This window comes from Aspergillus multicolor, assembly GCF_047715735.1.
Source record: "Aspergillus multicolor strain CBS 133.54 unplaced genomic scaffold BDW74scaffold_2, whole genome shotgun sequence".
Lineage (NCBI taxonomy): Eukaryota > Fungi > Ascomycota > Eurotiomycetes > Eurotiales > Aspergillaceae > Aspergillus > Aspergillus multicolor.
This window is the reverse complement of record NW_027395953.1, coordinates 5,554-20,363: the sequence shown is the minus strand read 5'-3', so window position 1 is coordinate 20,363 and position 14,810 is coordinate 5,554. Positions and strand designations below refer to the sequence as shown.

At 34.3% G+C, this 14,810-nt stretch overlaps 3 protein-coding genes across 3 annotated transcripts; 2 read left to right on the top strand and 1 right to left on the bottom strand.

Moving 5' to 3' along the window:
- Positions 1 to 230: 230 nt before the first annotated feature.
- BDW74DRAFT_173092 (uncharacterized protein) lies at positions 231 to 1,908 on the top strand (the record flags this gene model as incomplete). The annotated part of the gene is made up of 6 exons (XM_073727719.1): positions 231 to 428; positions 501 to 888; positions 968 to 1,085; positions 1,165 to 1,233; positions 1,298 to 1,324; positions 1,389 to 1,908. 6 exons carry the CDS (start codon positions 231 to 233, stop codon positions 1,906 to 1,908), a joined length of 1,320 nt encoding a protein of 439 aa, XP_073588324.1.
- Positions 1,909 to 9,669: 7,761 nt separating this feature from the next.
- On the bottom strand, positions 9,670 to 10,206 carry BDW74DRAFT_143362 (uncharacterized protein). The gene has a single exon (XM_073722862.1). It carries the CDS (start codon positions 10,105 to 10,107, stop codon positions 9,727 to 9,729), a length of 381 nt encoding a protein of 126 aa, XP_073588323.1. The 5' UTR covers positions 10,108 to 10,206; the 3' UTR covers positions 9,670 to 9,726.
- Positions 10,207 to 11,923: 1,717 nt separating this feature from the next.
- On the top strand, positions 11,924 to 12,700 carry BDW74DRAFT_143360 (uncharacterized protein). Its single transcript, XM_073722861.1, has 2 exons — positions 11,924 to 12,079; positions 12,133 to 12,700. The coding sequence occupies exons 1-2, from the start codon at positions 11,995 to 11,997 to the stop codon at positions 12,624 to 12,626; spliced, it is 579 nt and encodes a 192-aa protein (XP_073588322.1). The 5' UTR covers positions 11,924 to 11,994; the 3' UTR covers positions 12,627 to 12,700.
- Positions 12,701 to 14,810: the final 2,110 nt, after the last annotated feature.

Sequence of the window (14,810 nt, the reverse complement as noted above, 5' to 3'; positions counted from 1 at the left end):
AGGGACAACCGATGGTCGCAAATAGAGTACTATAGTACCAGCCTGGCCCATCGACCTTGTCATCTGCTCAGTCATTCCGAGAAACGGTTCCCGCTCCATTCCCGATTTTTCTTTAGAGCCTAGGATGTCAGGGTCCTTTCAGCATTCATCCTCATATACTCCTCCTCGGTTCCAGTATCATTTCCGTCCTTTTTGGCGGCGGGCTCTTACTACATGAGCATGCACCGACAATGGCATCACAGTTAACCCATAGTCCAGATACACCTTTGGAGAGGGGTATCGACTACTCAACAAAAGCCCCTAAGATCTTGACAATCGCCGGCGTATTGACAGGCCTCTCTCTCGTGGTGGTATTGCTACGATGCTATGTACGGATCTTCATGCTCCACCGCTTCTACGCGGAGGACAGCATCATGATCGTCTGTGGGGTAAGTGTCCTGCACCCTAGCCCAATCTTTCCAGGTCACCAATGTGGACCCCCTTCTTACTGCCCCTTATAGCTCTGCTGCATCGGCTTCATGGTCTGCCTGGTCGGCGAAAGCAAAATCGGCATGGGCCAGTTCACGGCAGCCATAGAAGCCCAGGGTTACCGCGGCGACCTCGCGCAATGGATGTGGTGGCGCTCGCTGATTGTGGTGTTGGGAATCAGCCTGGTCAAGGTCTCCGTCGGCCTGTTCCTGCTGCGCTTCGCGGCGCAGAGGAAGTGGTTGCGGTGGTTTATTGTGGGCTCTGTCGTCCTCCTAGTTTGCTTTACCATTGCGTCGCTGGGGACCCTGATCTTCCAGTGTGTGCCTGTGCGCGCGGCGTGGGACTTTGAGCTTAGGGCGAGGAAGTCGACGAGGTGTTTTTCGCTGACTGTGTTCCTTGGGATTGCGAAGTTTAATTCTTGTATGTTCTTCCCGTCTCCACTTTGGCTTTGGTGGATAGAGTAGGGTATGGTGGTGCTGACAGATTCGATGACGGACAGCTATCAACATCATTACTGACATTCTCTACGCCACGCTCCCCGTCTTTATGTTTTACAATGTCCAGGTGAATAGGCGGACTAAGGTCTCGCTTATGGGTGTGCTGGGCTTGGGATACTTGTGCGTACCTCCAGCCATCTATCCCTTTGCTCTCACAGGATAGATAATAGGATCCGCAACAACTGACGATGACTTAAAGTGCATGCACAGCCGGAATCGTCAAAACCGTCTTCCAAACTCGCTACTTCGATGAGAAAGAGGTGTACCGGTATGTCACCCTCCCCTACTATACTCATCAACATTCCTCTAATTCAATTTTTTCATGAGGACAGAGAATACACATACCATATCTGGAACTAGTACGCCCCTGTCCAGTCTCCTTCTCTCATATTCAACAAGCTAATAAATATGCCTAACGGCTAGCGTCGAACTCGCAACCGGCATAATCGCCGCCTCCTTCCCCACAATCAAACCCCTGGTCAAAAGCATAATCGGGAGCACGCGCGGACGGAACTCCCGCACCCACAATTACGAGACCAGATTCGGAAACAGTTATGGATACGGACGATCGCGCATGAATACAGGACAGAGACAAGTCTACGCCCTTAGTTCTCTCGGGCGCAGTAAGCATGGAGACGGGGATGTGGAGCTGGAAGAGGATAAATACCGCGTGCAGATTCACGCCGCTCATCCGTCGCTGTCGATTGCTGGGTCTGATAACGGTAGTAGTGGGGTAGGGAGTGAGGAGAATCTTGCGGGTGCCGTTAGCGTGAGCGGGAAGCGGAGGGAAGGGCATGGAGAGAGGAAGAGCGCGCGGGATAGTGCCCTAAGGAATCATGCAGGCGGGATTTTACAGACGACGGAGGTGATTGTGCGGACGGAGGAGAGTGCGGATGCGAGCTCAATGGTTGGGCCGAGGAGGACGGTCGAGGATCGGATATGAATTTATATCGGCGCTAGACATTAGTTCTCTGTCTTCCTCCCACCCGGAACCAGGCGATCGCGCGCCTAGCCCTAGATACCTGTAGTTTATGGTACCTAGGTAGTCGGTACCCACTGTTTGTTCCGTCTCTCTTCGTTCACACGGGAGGTCACAGCGCCGACTACTGTTCTATATCATTCATATCTTATAGAGCCCATGATACAGCATATCCTTCGCTCTCGGACTAAGGGTACACCATAGTTTCATCCGTATGCATTGGTCTAGGTAATGCCCTGTTTCCTCCGGCCGCGGGTTGGGTGACGAGCGACGAGTCTAAATTGTGTACGTTTTAAGATGCGACATGTCTAGTAGCATCTACGATATACGATCTGCATGTCATATGGCTCGCTATAACCAACTACTCATTTTTTCGGCAAGAAAAAAAGGAAAAGTTGGAGCGACAAGGCAGCGACGTAAGCGTACCTACCGTACCTAGGGTGCCTAACCTTGGGCCTAGGGCAGGAAACCCTAGGTCAGTCGCCCCAGCCGGCCACTACTAGTACTAAGCAGCCGCACATAAGTTAAGAACGACGAGGCTCACTTTGAGTACAGGCAGAGGCTTCCTATGCAGACTACCCTAGGTAGATGTAGGCGCTGTAGGTAGTAGGGCTCACTACAGCCCAGGACAGGTACGACAGGTTCCACCGCACTCAACTGGCCCCTGAGTCATACCGAAGGATGGGATTAGTCGGCCTTGGTGTGGGTTTATGAGTACCAGGACCCGGTAAGGGCTGTTTTTGGGTGGAGGATGAGGAGAGGGTCGATATGTACTCCGTAGATTTACACTTGTTCTACTCAGCCACTATGGTATGGTAGGATACCTAAGATACCTATTTATCGGGGGCGATCAGCCGATTTCAAAAATAAGCGAGGACCGTTACCGCCTTCATAGCAAAACACGCCAAACCCGACATAATAATTCCTAAGTTTATAAAAGTGGTATAATATCCCTATTTTTATTAAATTTAATTTATTTTAAAGCAGTTTGAAGGTTTTTTAACATGTTTGATTTAGTAATATTAATAATTTATATAATAAACTACTTAATAAGTTACTAATTTTATTTTTAGGCCTAACATGCCTATAGTCCTTAAACCCCCCTTTTACTAAATTAAGGCCTTTCTTTATTAAAACAAGTAAAAATATATTGATATTTTATATTAGGATGGAAATATAAAGTTACTATAAAAAAGTTAATATATTAAAAATATCAATTAAGTAAATCTAGTTTAATTTAATTAGCTTTAGGAGTATTAGGAGACTATAATACTAGCTATTTAAAGAAGCTTGTAAGCTTTTTAAAAGTAATAAAAACATGCTTTTTTAATTACCTGCTTTTAAATAAATAATAACACCTAACAAGCTAGTTTAGTAGTTATATAATAAGTAAAATATTATTATTTCTTACCTAATAATTTTGTCAGGGAACGCGGCCAGCGCGGACTGATGTCAGCTAATAGATTTGTTATAACAATACAGTGTGACTGGTTATTATGTTAAAAACCAGAGTCACAGGATAACCCGCTTTAATTATATTAAAGGTATAATATTAGTTTAAAAAGAAATTATAATTATATTAATAATATAATATTATTAAATTATTAACCTAAAATATTATATTACTAGTTTAAAATATTAAATAAATAATTTAATAAAAATCATATATTTAAAAAAACTATTTCTATAACATTAAATAGTTTTAGTTATTATTAATATTTTCTAAAAACTAACCTATCCTACTTTTTAGTTTTTATATAATTTTTTATATAAACTTTTTAACCTTAAGACTTGTACCTTTTACTTTTATATATAAAATATCCTTAAATCCCACTAGTTTAAAATAAATTAGCAGGTTTTATTTAATAATAATAAGCCCTAAGTATAGAAATTTTTATAATATTTACTATAATTATAAGTACTTAAACTTTTTAGGCATAGTAAGTTATTATAACCTGTTTTACCCTAACTTAAAAGTTAAAGTATATAAAAAAGTAATTACTATATTAATTAATAAGCTTAACGCGTTAAAAAGCTTTAAAAAATTAAAGTTAATTAAGTACTATTATTTAAAGGTAAGAAATTATCCCTATAAAGTTATTCAATTTAATAAATATAATAAAGTTATATTTACAGGCATGTATCTTAAGGGCCCTGTATTTAATTAATTTAAGTTGTATATATGCGCGACTTTTAAAAGCATGCTGCGAAAAACAAAAAGTTAATAACTAAGAAAATCTTTAGGAACTATGAAAAGTTTAAAGCCTAAATTTTTAAGGTATTTAGTAATCTAAACCCTAAATAAACCGCCCAAGGTAAAATAAATATATTATACTAAGGTAAATAACCTATTGATAAATATATTATAAAAATTTATTAAATAACTTTAAACTTGACCTGGAATAAGTTAGCTCATATATTAGAATATTGTAAGGGACTTAAAAGTAAGACTAAGGACTAGTTAGCCATGCTTAATAATTTATTAAATACTCTTAATAAGCTTATCAAAGCGGCATCACAAATAAAGACATGGCAGGACAAGTGTTAATATGAAAAATAATAAAATAAGAATATAAAAATAAAAATAAATACTGTTATTACCATTAGAGAATAAAAACAGCAAGAAAAGAAAATAATTTTAAGGAAAATACTTTAGATAAAAAAACACTAGGTATATTAAAAGAATACTATTAAATAAAGCATTAAATTTATAAACTAGCCACTTATAATTTATAAATATACATTACCTATATAACAACCAAACCCGATTTCCTGGATATTATAAAGGAGGAAATCCTTAAGAATATTATTAAATAATAGGAGGAATTAGTGTAATTTATAAATAAATTAATTAAAAAGATTAGCTAAGTATAAATAAAGATCTAGCAGGATATAAAAAATTTTAAAACGTTTAATAAATAAATAATTAAAAGCATTAATAATAACACGCAAGAACTTAAAAATGAAAATAAAAAAGTTAACATTACTAATATTAAGTTAAAAAACAAGTAAGACATTACACATGTTTTAAAAAAAAGGCTAAGTATAATATTAAGTAAATATAAGTTACCTAAAAATAAGCCTTTTAGGAAATAGAAAAAAATTACTTATAAGTAAATACCAAGGACCTTTTAAATTTAAAATAAGAGTTTTATATACCTTTAATAATTTAAACTAGTAATAAAATAGTTATAAGCTATGATAAAACTTAAGAAATATAAACATAAACCTTGTTTAGTAGTAATACTAAAAAAGATAAACTTATAACTATAAACTAGCATGAGCAGTTTACTAGGAAGAATTTAATCAAATATAGCAGGATTATATATTAAAATATAATAAATATAAAGACTAGATATTCTTAAAATGCCCTGTTTATGGGCATGTTAACATAAAATTCGCGGAAGAATATAAGTAAGTATTAAATAAATAAAAAATTGTTTTTATAAATATTATCCCAAGTTAAGCAAGAAGGCATACCAAGATATAAACTAAATAAAATATTATAATAATAAGTATTTATAACACTGAAAAATAAGAAATTATATTATTAAAAACTGTAAGTACTAAAGATTATTATATAACTAAATAAGAATTACCTTTTAGGTAATAATAATTATAACTATGCAGAAATAAAATTAAAATACCTAAATTATATAAAACTTTATTATTAAAATTATAAAGTTATAAATTATATATTCCACTATAAGAAAACAGGCCAGTTCTAGTTAATAAGATAAGTTAATATATAATAATATTATTATTAATATTAAAAAAAGTAATACTTTTTATGATTAAAAATAATATAGTAGTTATTATTATAGTATAATTAAATAAAAAACATGTAAAAATATTATTAAACTTAAGGTATTTTGAGTAGTTTATTAATAAAAAGTTTATTAATATATATTAATTAGTAATTAAGCCTATAGGAAAATATTAAAAAATCTATATATTAAAAACCTAAGCTTGTAACTAACACCATACTAATAAAAAGTATTAAATATATTAGAAATATTATATTTAAAGTTATACTAACCATGCCTTAAGGATTTTATAATATAACTATTAAAATAATATAGCTTACTTAATAAAAACTAAGTATTGACTAAATAACTAGAAAAGTGCTAATTAATATCACTTAATTAAAAATAAAAAAACATTAATATATAATATAAATTTAGGTTATTAAAAAAGCATTAGGGAAAGCTCCAGAAAAGCAGGAAAAATAAAATATAAAATATAAAATATAATAAAAGGCTATATAACCAAAGTTAAGAAAAAAAATGTAAAAAAAACTTATTAAAGTACTTAAAAAACCTCAAAAAATACTTATAAATATATTAAATTATTTATAAAACCTAATTATTCATTATTATAATATAATAGCTATTTTAAAGCTCTAATACCTTTAATATATAAAGAAAAGTTACCGCAGGTATAATAATACTAAAAATTACTAGCAAAGTTATAAGTAAAAATAAAGTTTATTTATAAATTTAAAAAGGCAGGATATATTTATAAGTTAAAATTATATATATTCTTAAGGCCTATAATAGTGCCAAAAAATAAAAAAATATATATGGGTAAAGAATAAATAATTAGTCATTAATTATTACGTTTTAAATAAAATAATAATTTATAATATTAACTAAGTACCTTATATAAGATGGAAAAAGATTTTTTATAAGAAGCCATGATCTTAATAATTTTTAATATTTAATAGGGTTATTATAACTTATAAATACATGCTAAGAATATTTATAAAATAGTATTTTCTATAAATATAAGATTATATAAATAAGTAATTATATTTATAGGATTAAAGTAACTACTAGCTAAATTTATTAAGTATATAATTTATATATTAAAAAATTTTATAAATAAAATTATTATTATTCATATTTAATAATATAATAATTTACTTAAAAACTAAGAAAGAATATAACTGTTAGATAAAGCCTGCCAATCTGTCTTAAACCAGTGGGATTTAAGGATATTCTGTGCGCAAGAGTAGAAGGTACAAGTCTTAAAGTTAAAGAGCTTATATAAAAAACTAAATAAAAACTAAAAGGTAAGGTAGCTTAGTTTCTAAAAATAATAAATAGTAACTAAAACTATTTAACACTATAAAAACAGTCCTTTAAATATATAATATTTATTAAATTAATTATAGTGTTCTGCTTTAACAAGTATATCTGGTTAAATTTATTATATTACTTTACTTTAACTAATATAACAGCTAAAAAGTTATTATATTAATACTGCTGTATTACTATAATTAATATGGATAATTAATGGCTCCGGTTCCTGACGTGATAACCAGTCACACCGTATCATTGTAACAAATTTATTGGCTGACATCAGTCCGCGCTGGCCGCGTTCCCTGACAATAACACCTATATAAAAAAAAGTTATGAGAATATTAATAAAAGCAGGACTTATAGTAAGTATTAAAAAGTATATATTTAATATAAATAAAATCAAATACCTGGGTATAAAATATACACTAAAAAATAAAAAAAAATCCTAAATTACTTAATATTAATAAAGAAAAAATCTTTAAAGTATATATAAGAATACTTGGTTATCTATATATATAATATATAACCACTTACTAAACTATTACAAGATAATAAACCCTTTATATAAGGATATAAGTAAAAAAAGTAATATAATTTATTAAAAAAGTTAAAAAGTACTTATATTATAATTTTATAACCCAGAGCTATAATATTATATAAAAATAAATATGTTTAAAAAAGCCATAGGAATAGTCCTAAAATAAATAAATAAAAATAAAAAATTATAACTAGTTATATTTTTATAATAAATAATAAATACTAAATAAAGATATAATACTTATAATTAGGAAGCATTAGTAATCATAAAAAATTTAAAAAATAAAAACACTATCTTTAAGGGGCAAAGTATAAAGTTATTATTTAAACTAATTATAAGAACTTAATATACTTTATAATAATTAAAAAACTTAATAAATAATAAATTAAATAGTCTTAACAGCTATTATAATATAACTTTTAAATTATGTATATTAATAAAAAAAAGAATGTTATTATAAATATGCTAAGTTAAAGACCTAACTACATGATTAGAATTAAGAATCCTAAGATAAATATTTTTTTTATAAAAATAAGCATATTTTTAAATTTAACCAGGATATTAAGCTAGCGGTTATATATATAATTAATAATTATATGTTTATGATATAACTTTAAAAAAAGTAATAACATAATAAATAAATTTAAGAATAAAATTAAAAAATCTTACTTTAAAAAATAGTAATAGGATACTTTTATAAAATAAATTAATTATAATATTTTAAAGTATAATTTAAAAAGTAATTAAGTTATACCATAACTTATTATTTAAAAGATACTAAGAAATTAATAAGATAATAAAAAAGTTTAATAAGTATACTTCTTTTTATAAATATATTAATAGGTTTAAGACTATATTATAAAATATAATAAATATAATTAAAATAAGCTATTTTAACACTAGCTATATAGGAAAATACAAATACTAAATATTTTTATAGAACCTTAAAAAAGTATTATTATTAATTTTATTACAGGGCTATTATTATTTAAAAATCTTATTATAAGTTTACCCACGCCTTTATAATAGAAACAGTGGGCGGGAGGTTTTAAGCTTATATTTTTATAATTTAACTAACTAAGGCCTTTTCCTAATATAGCTATAGGGTATATTTATTATAATAAAAATTATTAATATTTTTACTTTTTTAATCTAGCTTTATATTATTATACTAGACACCACAAATTCTTACGCAATTTCTGTAATATTTAGTTTTTCTTTAAATAGGGTTATTGCAACAGCTTTACTTAATTAGGTTTTATAATTTTTATAAAAAATTAAATTTATTATGCGGCTATATGGGTTAAAAGACTTTAAAATTTAAAAAACTATAAGAAATACGTGACTACGAAAAATGCGTGGCGCACCCATAAGATGAAGGCGGTGGGTGCGCTGGAAGGCACGGATAGACGCCAGTTGGCGGTTCTCCGTCTGTAGTGGTCGTAGGACCGCGGTCTGACGACCGACCTGGTCGGGAGCGCAGAGTCTAGCCTGCTAGGTGTTACCTCACAGGGCGTATGCACTCCATCTTACCGCCCGGGTTATCAGCGTCTGGACCTACCACCTTAGGCCTTTGCTCTGCCCCCTCTGACCTTGTAGGTGTTCAGACCACAAGCCTATGTCTAATTTGGCGGTCCATTCTGGAAGACAGGCAGATTGGGAAACAAACTGTGGTGTCAAAGGGAGGCCAAAACGAAGTGCTCGGAATATGGCCTAGAAACCAGTGTCCTCAGTCTCATTATCTCAAACCCGAAAAAAATATCTAGTGATCTAGGTTGTTCGACGGCAGGCCTTAGATAAGGTTCGGGCAAAGATCTTTATCCATGGATTGCGATCCAGCTTTGTTGCTAATCCGCAAGGCGTAATCTGGCAGGGATTATTTCTATACGAGGTGTGGGGTCCAAGGTCTGCTGTTCAAATTCTACCGAAATCCATGATACAAAATCATGGATGGCTGGGGGCGCTAGGATTCGTGTCACAGACAGGTGACCCCGCAGAATGGCCACGGTTCTCGGAAACAGTGGCACCTGGAAATTGCGACTCTACAATACCTTGGAATTAAGTACCAGTATGAAGGTTTATGAACCAGTTTATCATCACCATGTGTAATCTCGCAGCCACTGTCTCAACAGGCAACGAGTCTACTCCACACAAGAAAGCTCAGATTAACGCAGGGCGAGGACGCCACGGATGATGACTTGCACAGCGCGTCCCAAACTGGGCGAGCTTAGAGACGCGGCTGGATTTCAATGAGAAGCCGATTGTAAGCTTGAGCCTGCTTCTCCAGCTCCTGCAGCCGTTTTTGTATCGCCTCACGCTTTCCGTCCACGTATACACATTCCACTCCAAGACCGGTACAACAACCACATGGTTGATGATAGTTGCATTTTTTTTCTGCTCTCTGCACTCGATGCAGGCTCGTTTCAGTCGTCCGTTTCCAGGCGAACGTAGTGGGGACACACGCGGAATGGCGACTTTGGAACTGGGCATCGAGGGCTCAAGGGGCGCAAGATGCATCGCTGCCGTTAAATAGTAAAGCATTATACTAGGCGAGGAGACTGGTTGCTGCTCTGGAGCCTCCAAGGGAATGCTGGGATAAGGGACGATCCGAGAGACTGCATGGTTGCCTTGAGGGGCGACGCGGCTTGTTTAATCGCATGTAATTCAGCAGGATAATGTTGCGTGCTTCTCATCAACCACTGCGGCGCTAAGGTTTCATTAATAATGCCCAGATTAGAAATCCGTAATACTCTTTCCGATGTTATAAACTAGAGTTCCACATTCTTGAGTATGTAGTCTACCGTGATGGTTAGCGGACTAGGACCAAGAAATAGATTAGCAAGTTTATCTAGCTTTTGCTTTTATAAAGCTCCTCACATGGCGGGTTTCCTTACAAGAGAAACCTTTTATAACCCTTACTGTTTTAAGAGAACACTTCTAAGTCACGCTTTTTAAGTTTACTTAATACCTAGGTTGGTATAACTATAAATATATTTTTATAAGAATCTACTTATAAGCCCGTACACGAGACAGTCTACATATTCTGGATTAGCATATAAAAAAAGCCTCTCTGTTAGTAAACTGCTCTAAGAGGGCGCCCTCAGGATAATATAGTTTATGTTTTTAAAAATATCTTAAAATAGGCCATATATTACTAAATTAGACCTAACAGAGCGCTCATGGTTCCTTTAATGTCATAAGGAGAACGGTACGTATTACTGGTTCATAATTCCACCTCTCGTTCGATCGACCTCATTGCGTCTTCATCCATCGGGAGCTCTCCCCTAAGTGCATAAAGATCGTATTAAGGTCATCCTCAATGGCCGCCTCAAAATACTGTGCTGGGGTGAGTCTATAGTACCTCTGTGTGCCTACGCCAAGGCTATAGAAAGGTGCGATTATCTCAAGGTCCACGGGAAACTAAATGATTGCGCGATTATTGCACAGCCAGATGAGTCATTTAAAATGAATGTAAGGCGCAGAGAAAACCTAGGTTACTGTAGATCGCGACTGCAAGAATCTCTCGACATTGCAATATAATCCCGGCGTTATGAGGACTACCTCGCTAGAGTCAGACAAGTGTTACTATATTTCTTGCACCTAGTGAAAATTACCTGGCCTAGTGCCTCAAACAAGGATGGGATTTTGCAAGTGGAGGGCTCTGCTGGCATCAGCCATGCAAGCAAGAAATAGCTTGAAAGCATCCTCCAATCTTGAATCTCCTGCAGGTTCACAGCTATAAAGTAACAAGGCAATGCTACACAGCTCACAGAGGCTGAAATGCGCCCGAGAGTCTAATTGCTGTTTGTGTTGTCTGAGCCGTCGTGAAATATAGCCTTGTCTTACCCTACATATCCTTTTCCGGATTTACTCTCGTGTACTTGATTCCTAGTTCTTACTTGGATGTCCAATAATTCACCAATAAACATTTGATCTATAATGGTAATCGAAAAGACGAAGCTATGTTGTGAAATGCGTAGCCGGTCAGCCACTCTACACCACTGGGGCCCTGCGCTCCTGGTGGGGGGAGGGGGGTGGGGCCAGAGAGAGAAGTCGAAATCAACTGGGGCTGGTCAGCGCTAGTCATGAGACTCAGGTCGGAGCACAGTAAGATAAGCCATATTTAGTTGAACCTCTAAGATTACGCCCGCGTGATGTGAACCCGTACTGGAGTGAGCAAATTGAGGCTCAATCAGAAGAAAAGCCAGCCTATCATTGGCCTATCTGTAAGAACTGAAAAAATCAGGCATCGACATGGCAGAATGGGGCGCATGGCAGGTACTCCGAAAGTTGCACGACCATAAATGTGGACGGCGAGGCTACCAAAGCGAGGATGTTTAAAAGCACAAGTGTTCACATTCAGTGCTATATTTCTGGCAATTTTTCTATCTTTCTTTCAGACATATAAGCTCCACCAGCCATTCTACTATGGAGCTTATAAAGTGTTGTCTTGGTAGGAGGAAGGGTGAGAAGGTCCTCCCCACCTTTCCCGTAATCAATAAACGTCCAGCTGGTATGCCTCTATAAGCGTCAAATTTTCTCTATGCTGACGATATTGTACTGTAGTTCACGAAACAAGTTTGTATGGTGAGAGTTGTTCCAGCTCAACACGTCATAAACGTTTTCTTTCGGCCAACAAAAACCAACCAACTTTCGTTCTGGAGCCTCAGTTCACAACACTACGATCTCCGGCCGATATCTTGCTACCAGATCTGGCAGGACCAGCCTTATCCAGTAGCCTTGCCAGTCCCCTATGCAAGAGATGTGGAAGTCCAACAATTCTCAAAAATGCCAGAATGTGGAATCAAAACGGAAATAGTGGACGACCTTTTTATTCATGTGGAAAATGCGGAAAATTCCGAAGCTGGGCAGATGGAAAAGGAATCTCCGACCAGAATCCACGTTGCCTGTGTGATAAACCCAGCAGGTGGGGGCAAAGCAGCAGGGAAAAGCAGCGCAGAGGATTCTTTAATTGTGCTACAGGTGATTGTACCTTTTTTGTGGAAGCGCTTGTCGAGGTTCCTGTCCCTTCTATGCCTGAGCTGCAGGATGGAGCATGACGACGCCCGAGCAGGAATAGAATACATTATACTATCTTTCCATCCAAAGACAGTGTCAAAATAGTAATGTCTAGAGCCTTATCTCCATGTTAAGCGGAAGATGCCTGTCTATGTGCAAGGATGGCACTCTCTTTACCGACTGTTGGAAGTCTGTGCCTCAAAATGCCAAAATGTCACATTAGGCGCTTTGGGATAATGGGCGCTTAGCAGCAAAGGCAAAGGCAAAGAAAGGATGCCCAGGGTAGTAAAGGCTTGCCTGGGGCATCCTTTCTTTGCCCTGGGGTAAACTAGATGCTCAAGGTAGTCTACTATACCTTATTATGTTAATGTTAAAATGCCATTTTCTGCGACCAAGATTCCAGTGCCCCCTCCTGGAAGCCTCGTTTACTATTTACATAGACTCTCAAAGCCTCGAGGTAGATAATCAGGTATAAAACAAAGTACTAGCTTAAATGGAATTAATATAAAGGTGTATAGGTATATATTTTTAAGGCTTTGTGTAAATAAAGACTAACTCTTACCTTATTAATTTTTAGTAGGTGTTAGCTTTAGATACACCTTTAATTTAATAATAATAATATTATTATATAGTGGGATAACAGGTACGCGATGTTTTATTTTATTTAAATTTTTTATTTATTATTACTTAGCACCTGTGGGTGTGATAACTTGGCCCTTTCTTAATTAAGATTAACCTGATTTTTAAATAACTTCATGCCTTTTTAAATATAATTAGTTTGCACTTATTTTATAATAGTTTGGTGTTGTTTCCGTGGTCCCAAGTAATAATTTAGGCGTAGTATTAGTAAATATTATAAGGGTTATAGCTTAATTATTTTATTATTATTTTATTAAAATAAGGGTCTTATTTAGTTATTTTAAAAAGTTTATTTACCTGGTTTTTAATGTATTTTGCCTTAAAAGTGTCAGATAAAGCCTGCCGATCCGTCTTAAACTAGTGGGATTTAAGGATATTCTGTGCGCAAGAGTAGAAGGTACAAGTCTTAAGGTTAAAGAGCTTATATAAAAAACTAAATAAAATTAAAAGGTAGGGTAGCTTAGTTTCTAAAAATAATAAATAATAACTAAAATTATTTAACACTATAAAGTTAGTTCTTTAAATATATAATATTAAATAAATTAATTATAGCATTTTACTTTAACAAGTATATTTAGTTAAATTTATTATATTACTTTACTTTAATTAATATAATAGCCAAGAAGTTATATATTAATACTACTATATTATTATAATTAATATAAATAATTTATGGCTCTGGTTCCTGACATAACAGCCTGTTATATTATATTAGTAAGGCAGATCTTTTAGCTAATAGTAGTCCGCGCTGGCCGCGTTCCCTGACAATATATTTATAATTAGCAAAAAATCTTAATATATAAGAAAATAAATACCCTTGCGGGGCAAGGCCTAGCACTTTAGAAAAGGGCGCATATAAAAACTTAATATAATTAGGAAGAGCTCTTAAGGCCGTGTATAAAGGGTTATAAAGGCGGTAGTATATTTAAAAAGTATACCTTTTTTTACCGCGTAGTAAGGATTTTTTCCCTTATAAAGGGTTTTTTTAGGCTACCGCAAGGGTTTTTTAAGGGTGTTTTAGGATATTTAAGCTAGTTATATAAGTTATAAGGATAAGGGCCTTAAAGAATTAAGGCTATAAAAGGGGGGGGGGGGTAATTATAAGGCCTATAATATTATATATAGCCCTTTTATTAAAAACTTAAAGATATCCGCGGAGGATCTTCCGTGGATAGGCTAAGTTAGCACCTATACTAACTTAGCACATATAAAGGATACCTGTTCTTTATAAGGGGAGAGTTTTAATTCTTAGCATTAATTTAATAATGGAACCTGTTTCTAGAAAAAGGCTTATAAACCCTTTTATTCTTATTCTTTTAGGTATATCACACCCTTTCACACTATTCGCAACCCCCTTCTAAGGCCAAGGACCTTATAATAATATTTAATAAAGGTGTTAATATTTGCATGCTGTAACATTACGTTCTAAAGCTTGTTTGTTACATTCACTGTTTAATAAAGGAAACTGTAAGGCCACGCTTACCGTGACGCCTACCTACCATCCGTGGATGCCTGAGGCATCCGCCAAGCGCTGACTAAGCGCGTACTGAAGACAGATCCCCGCGAAGGGGGAATTCTAATCTTTA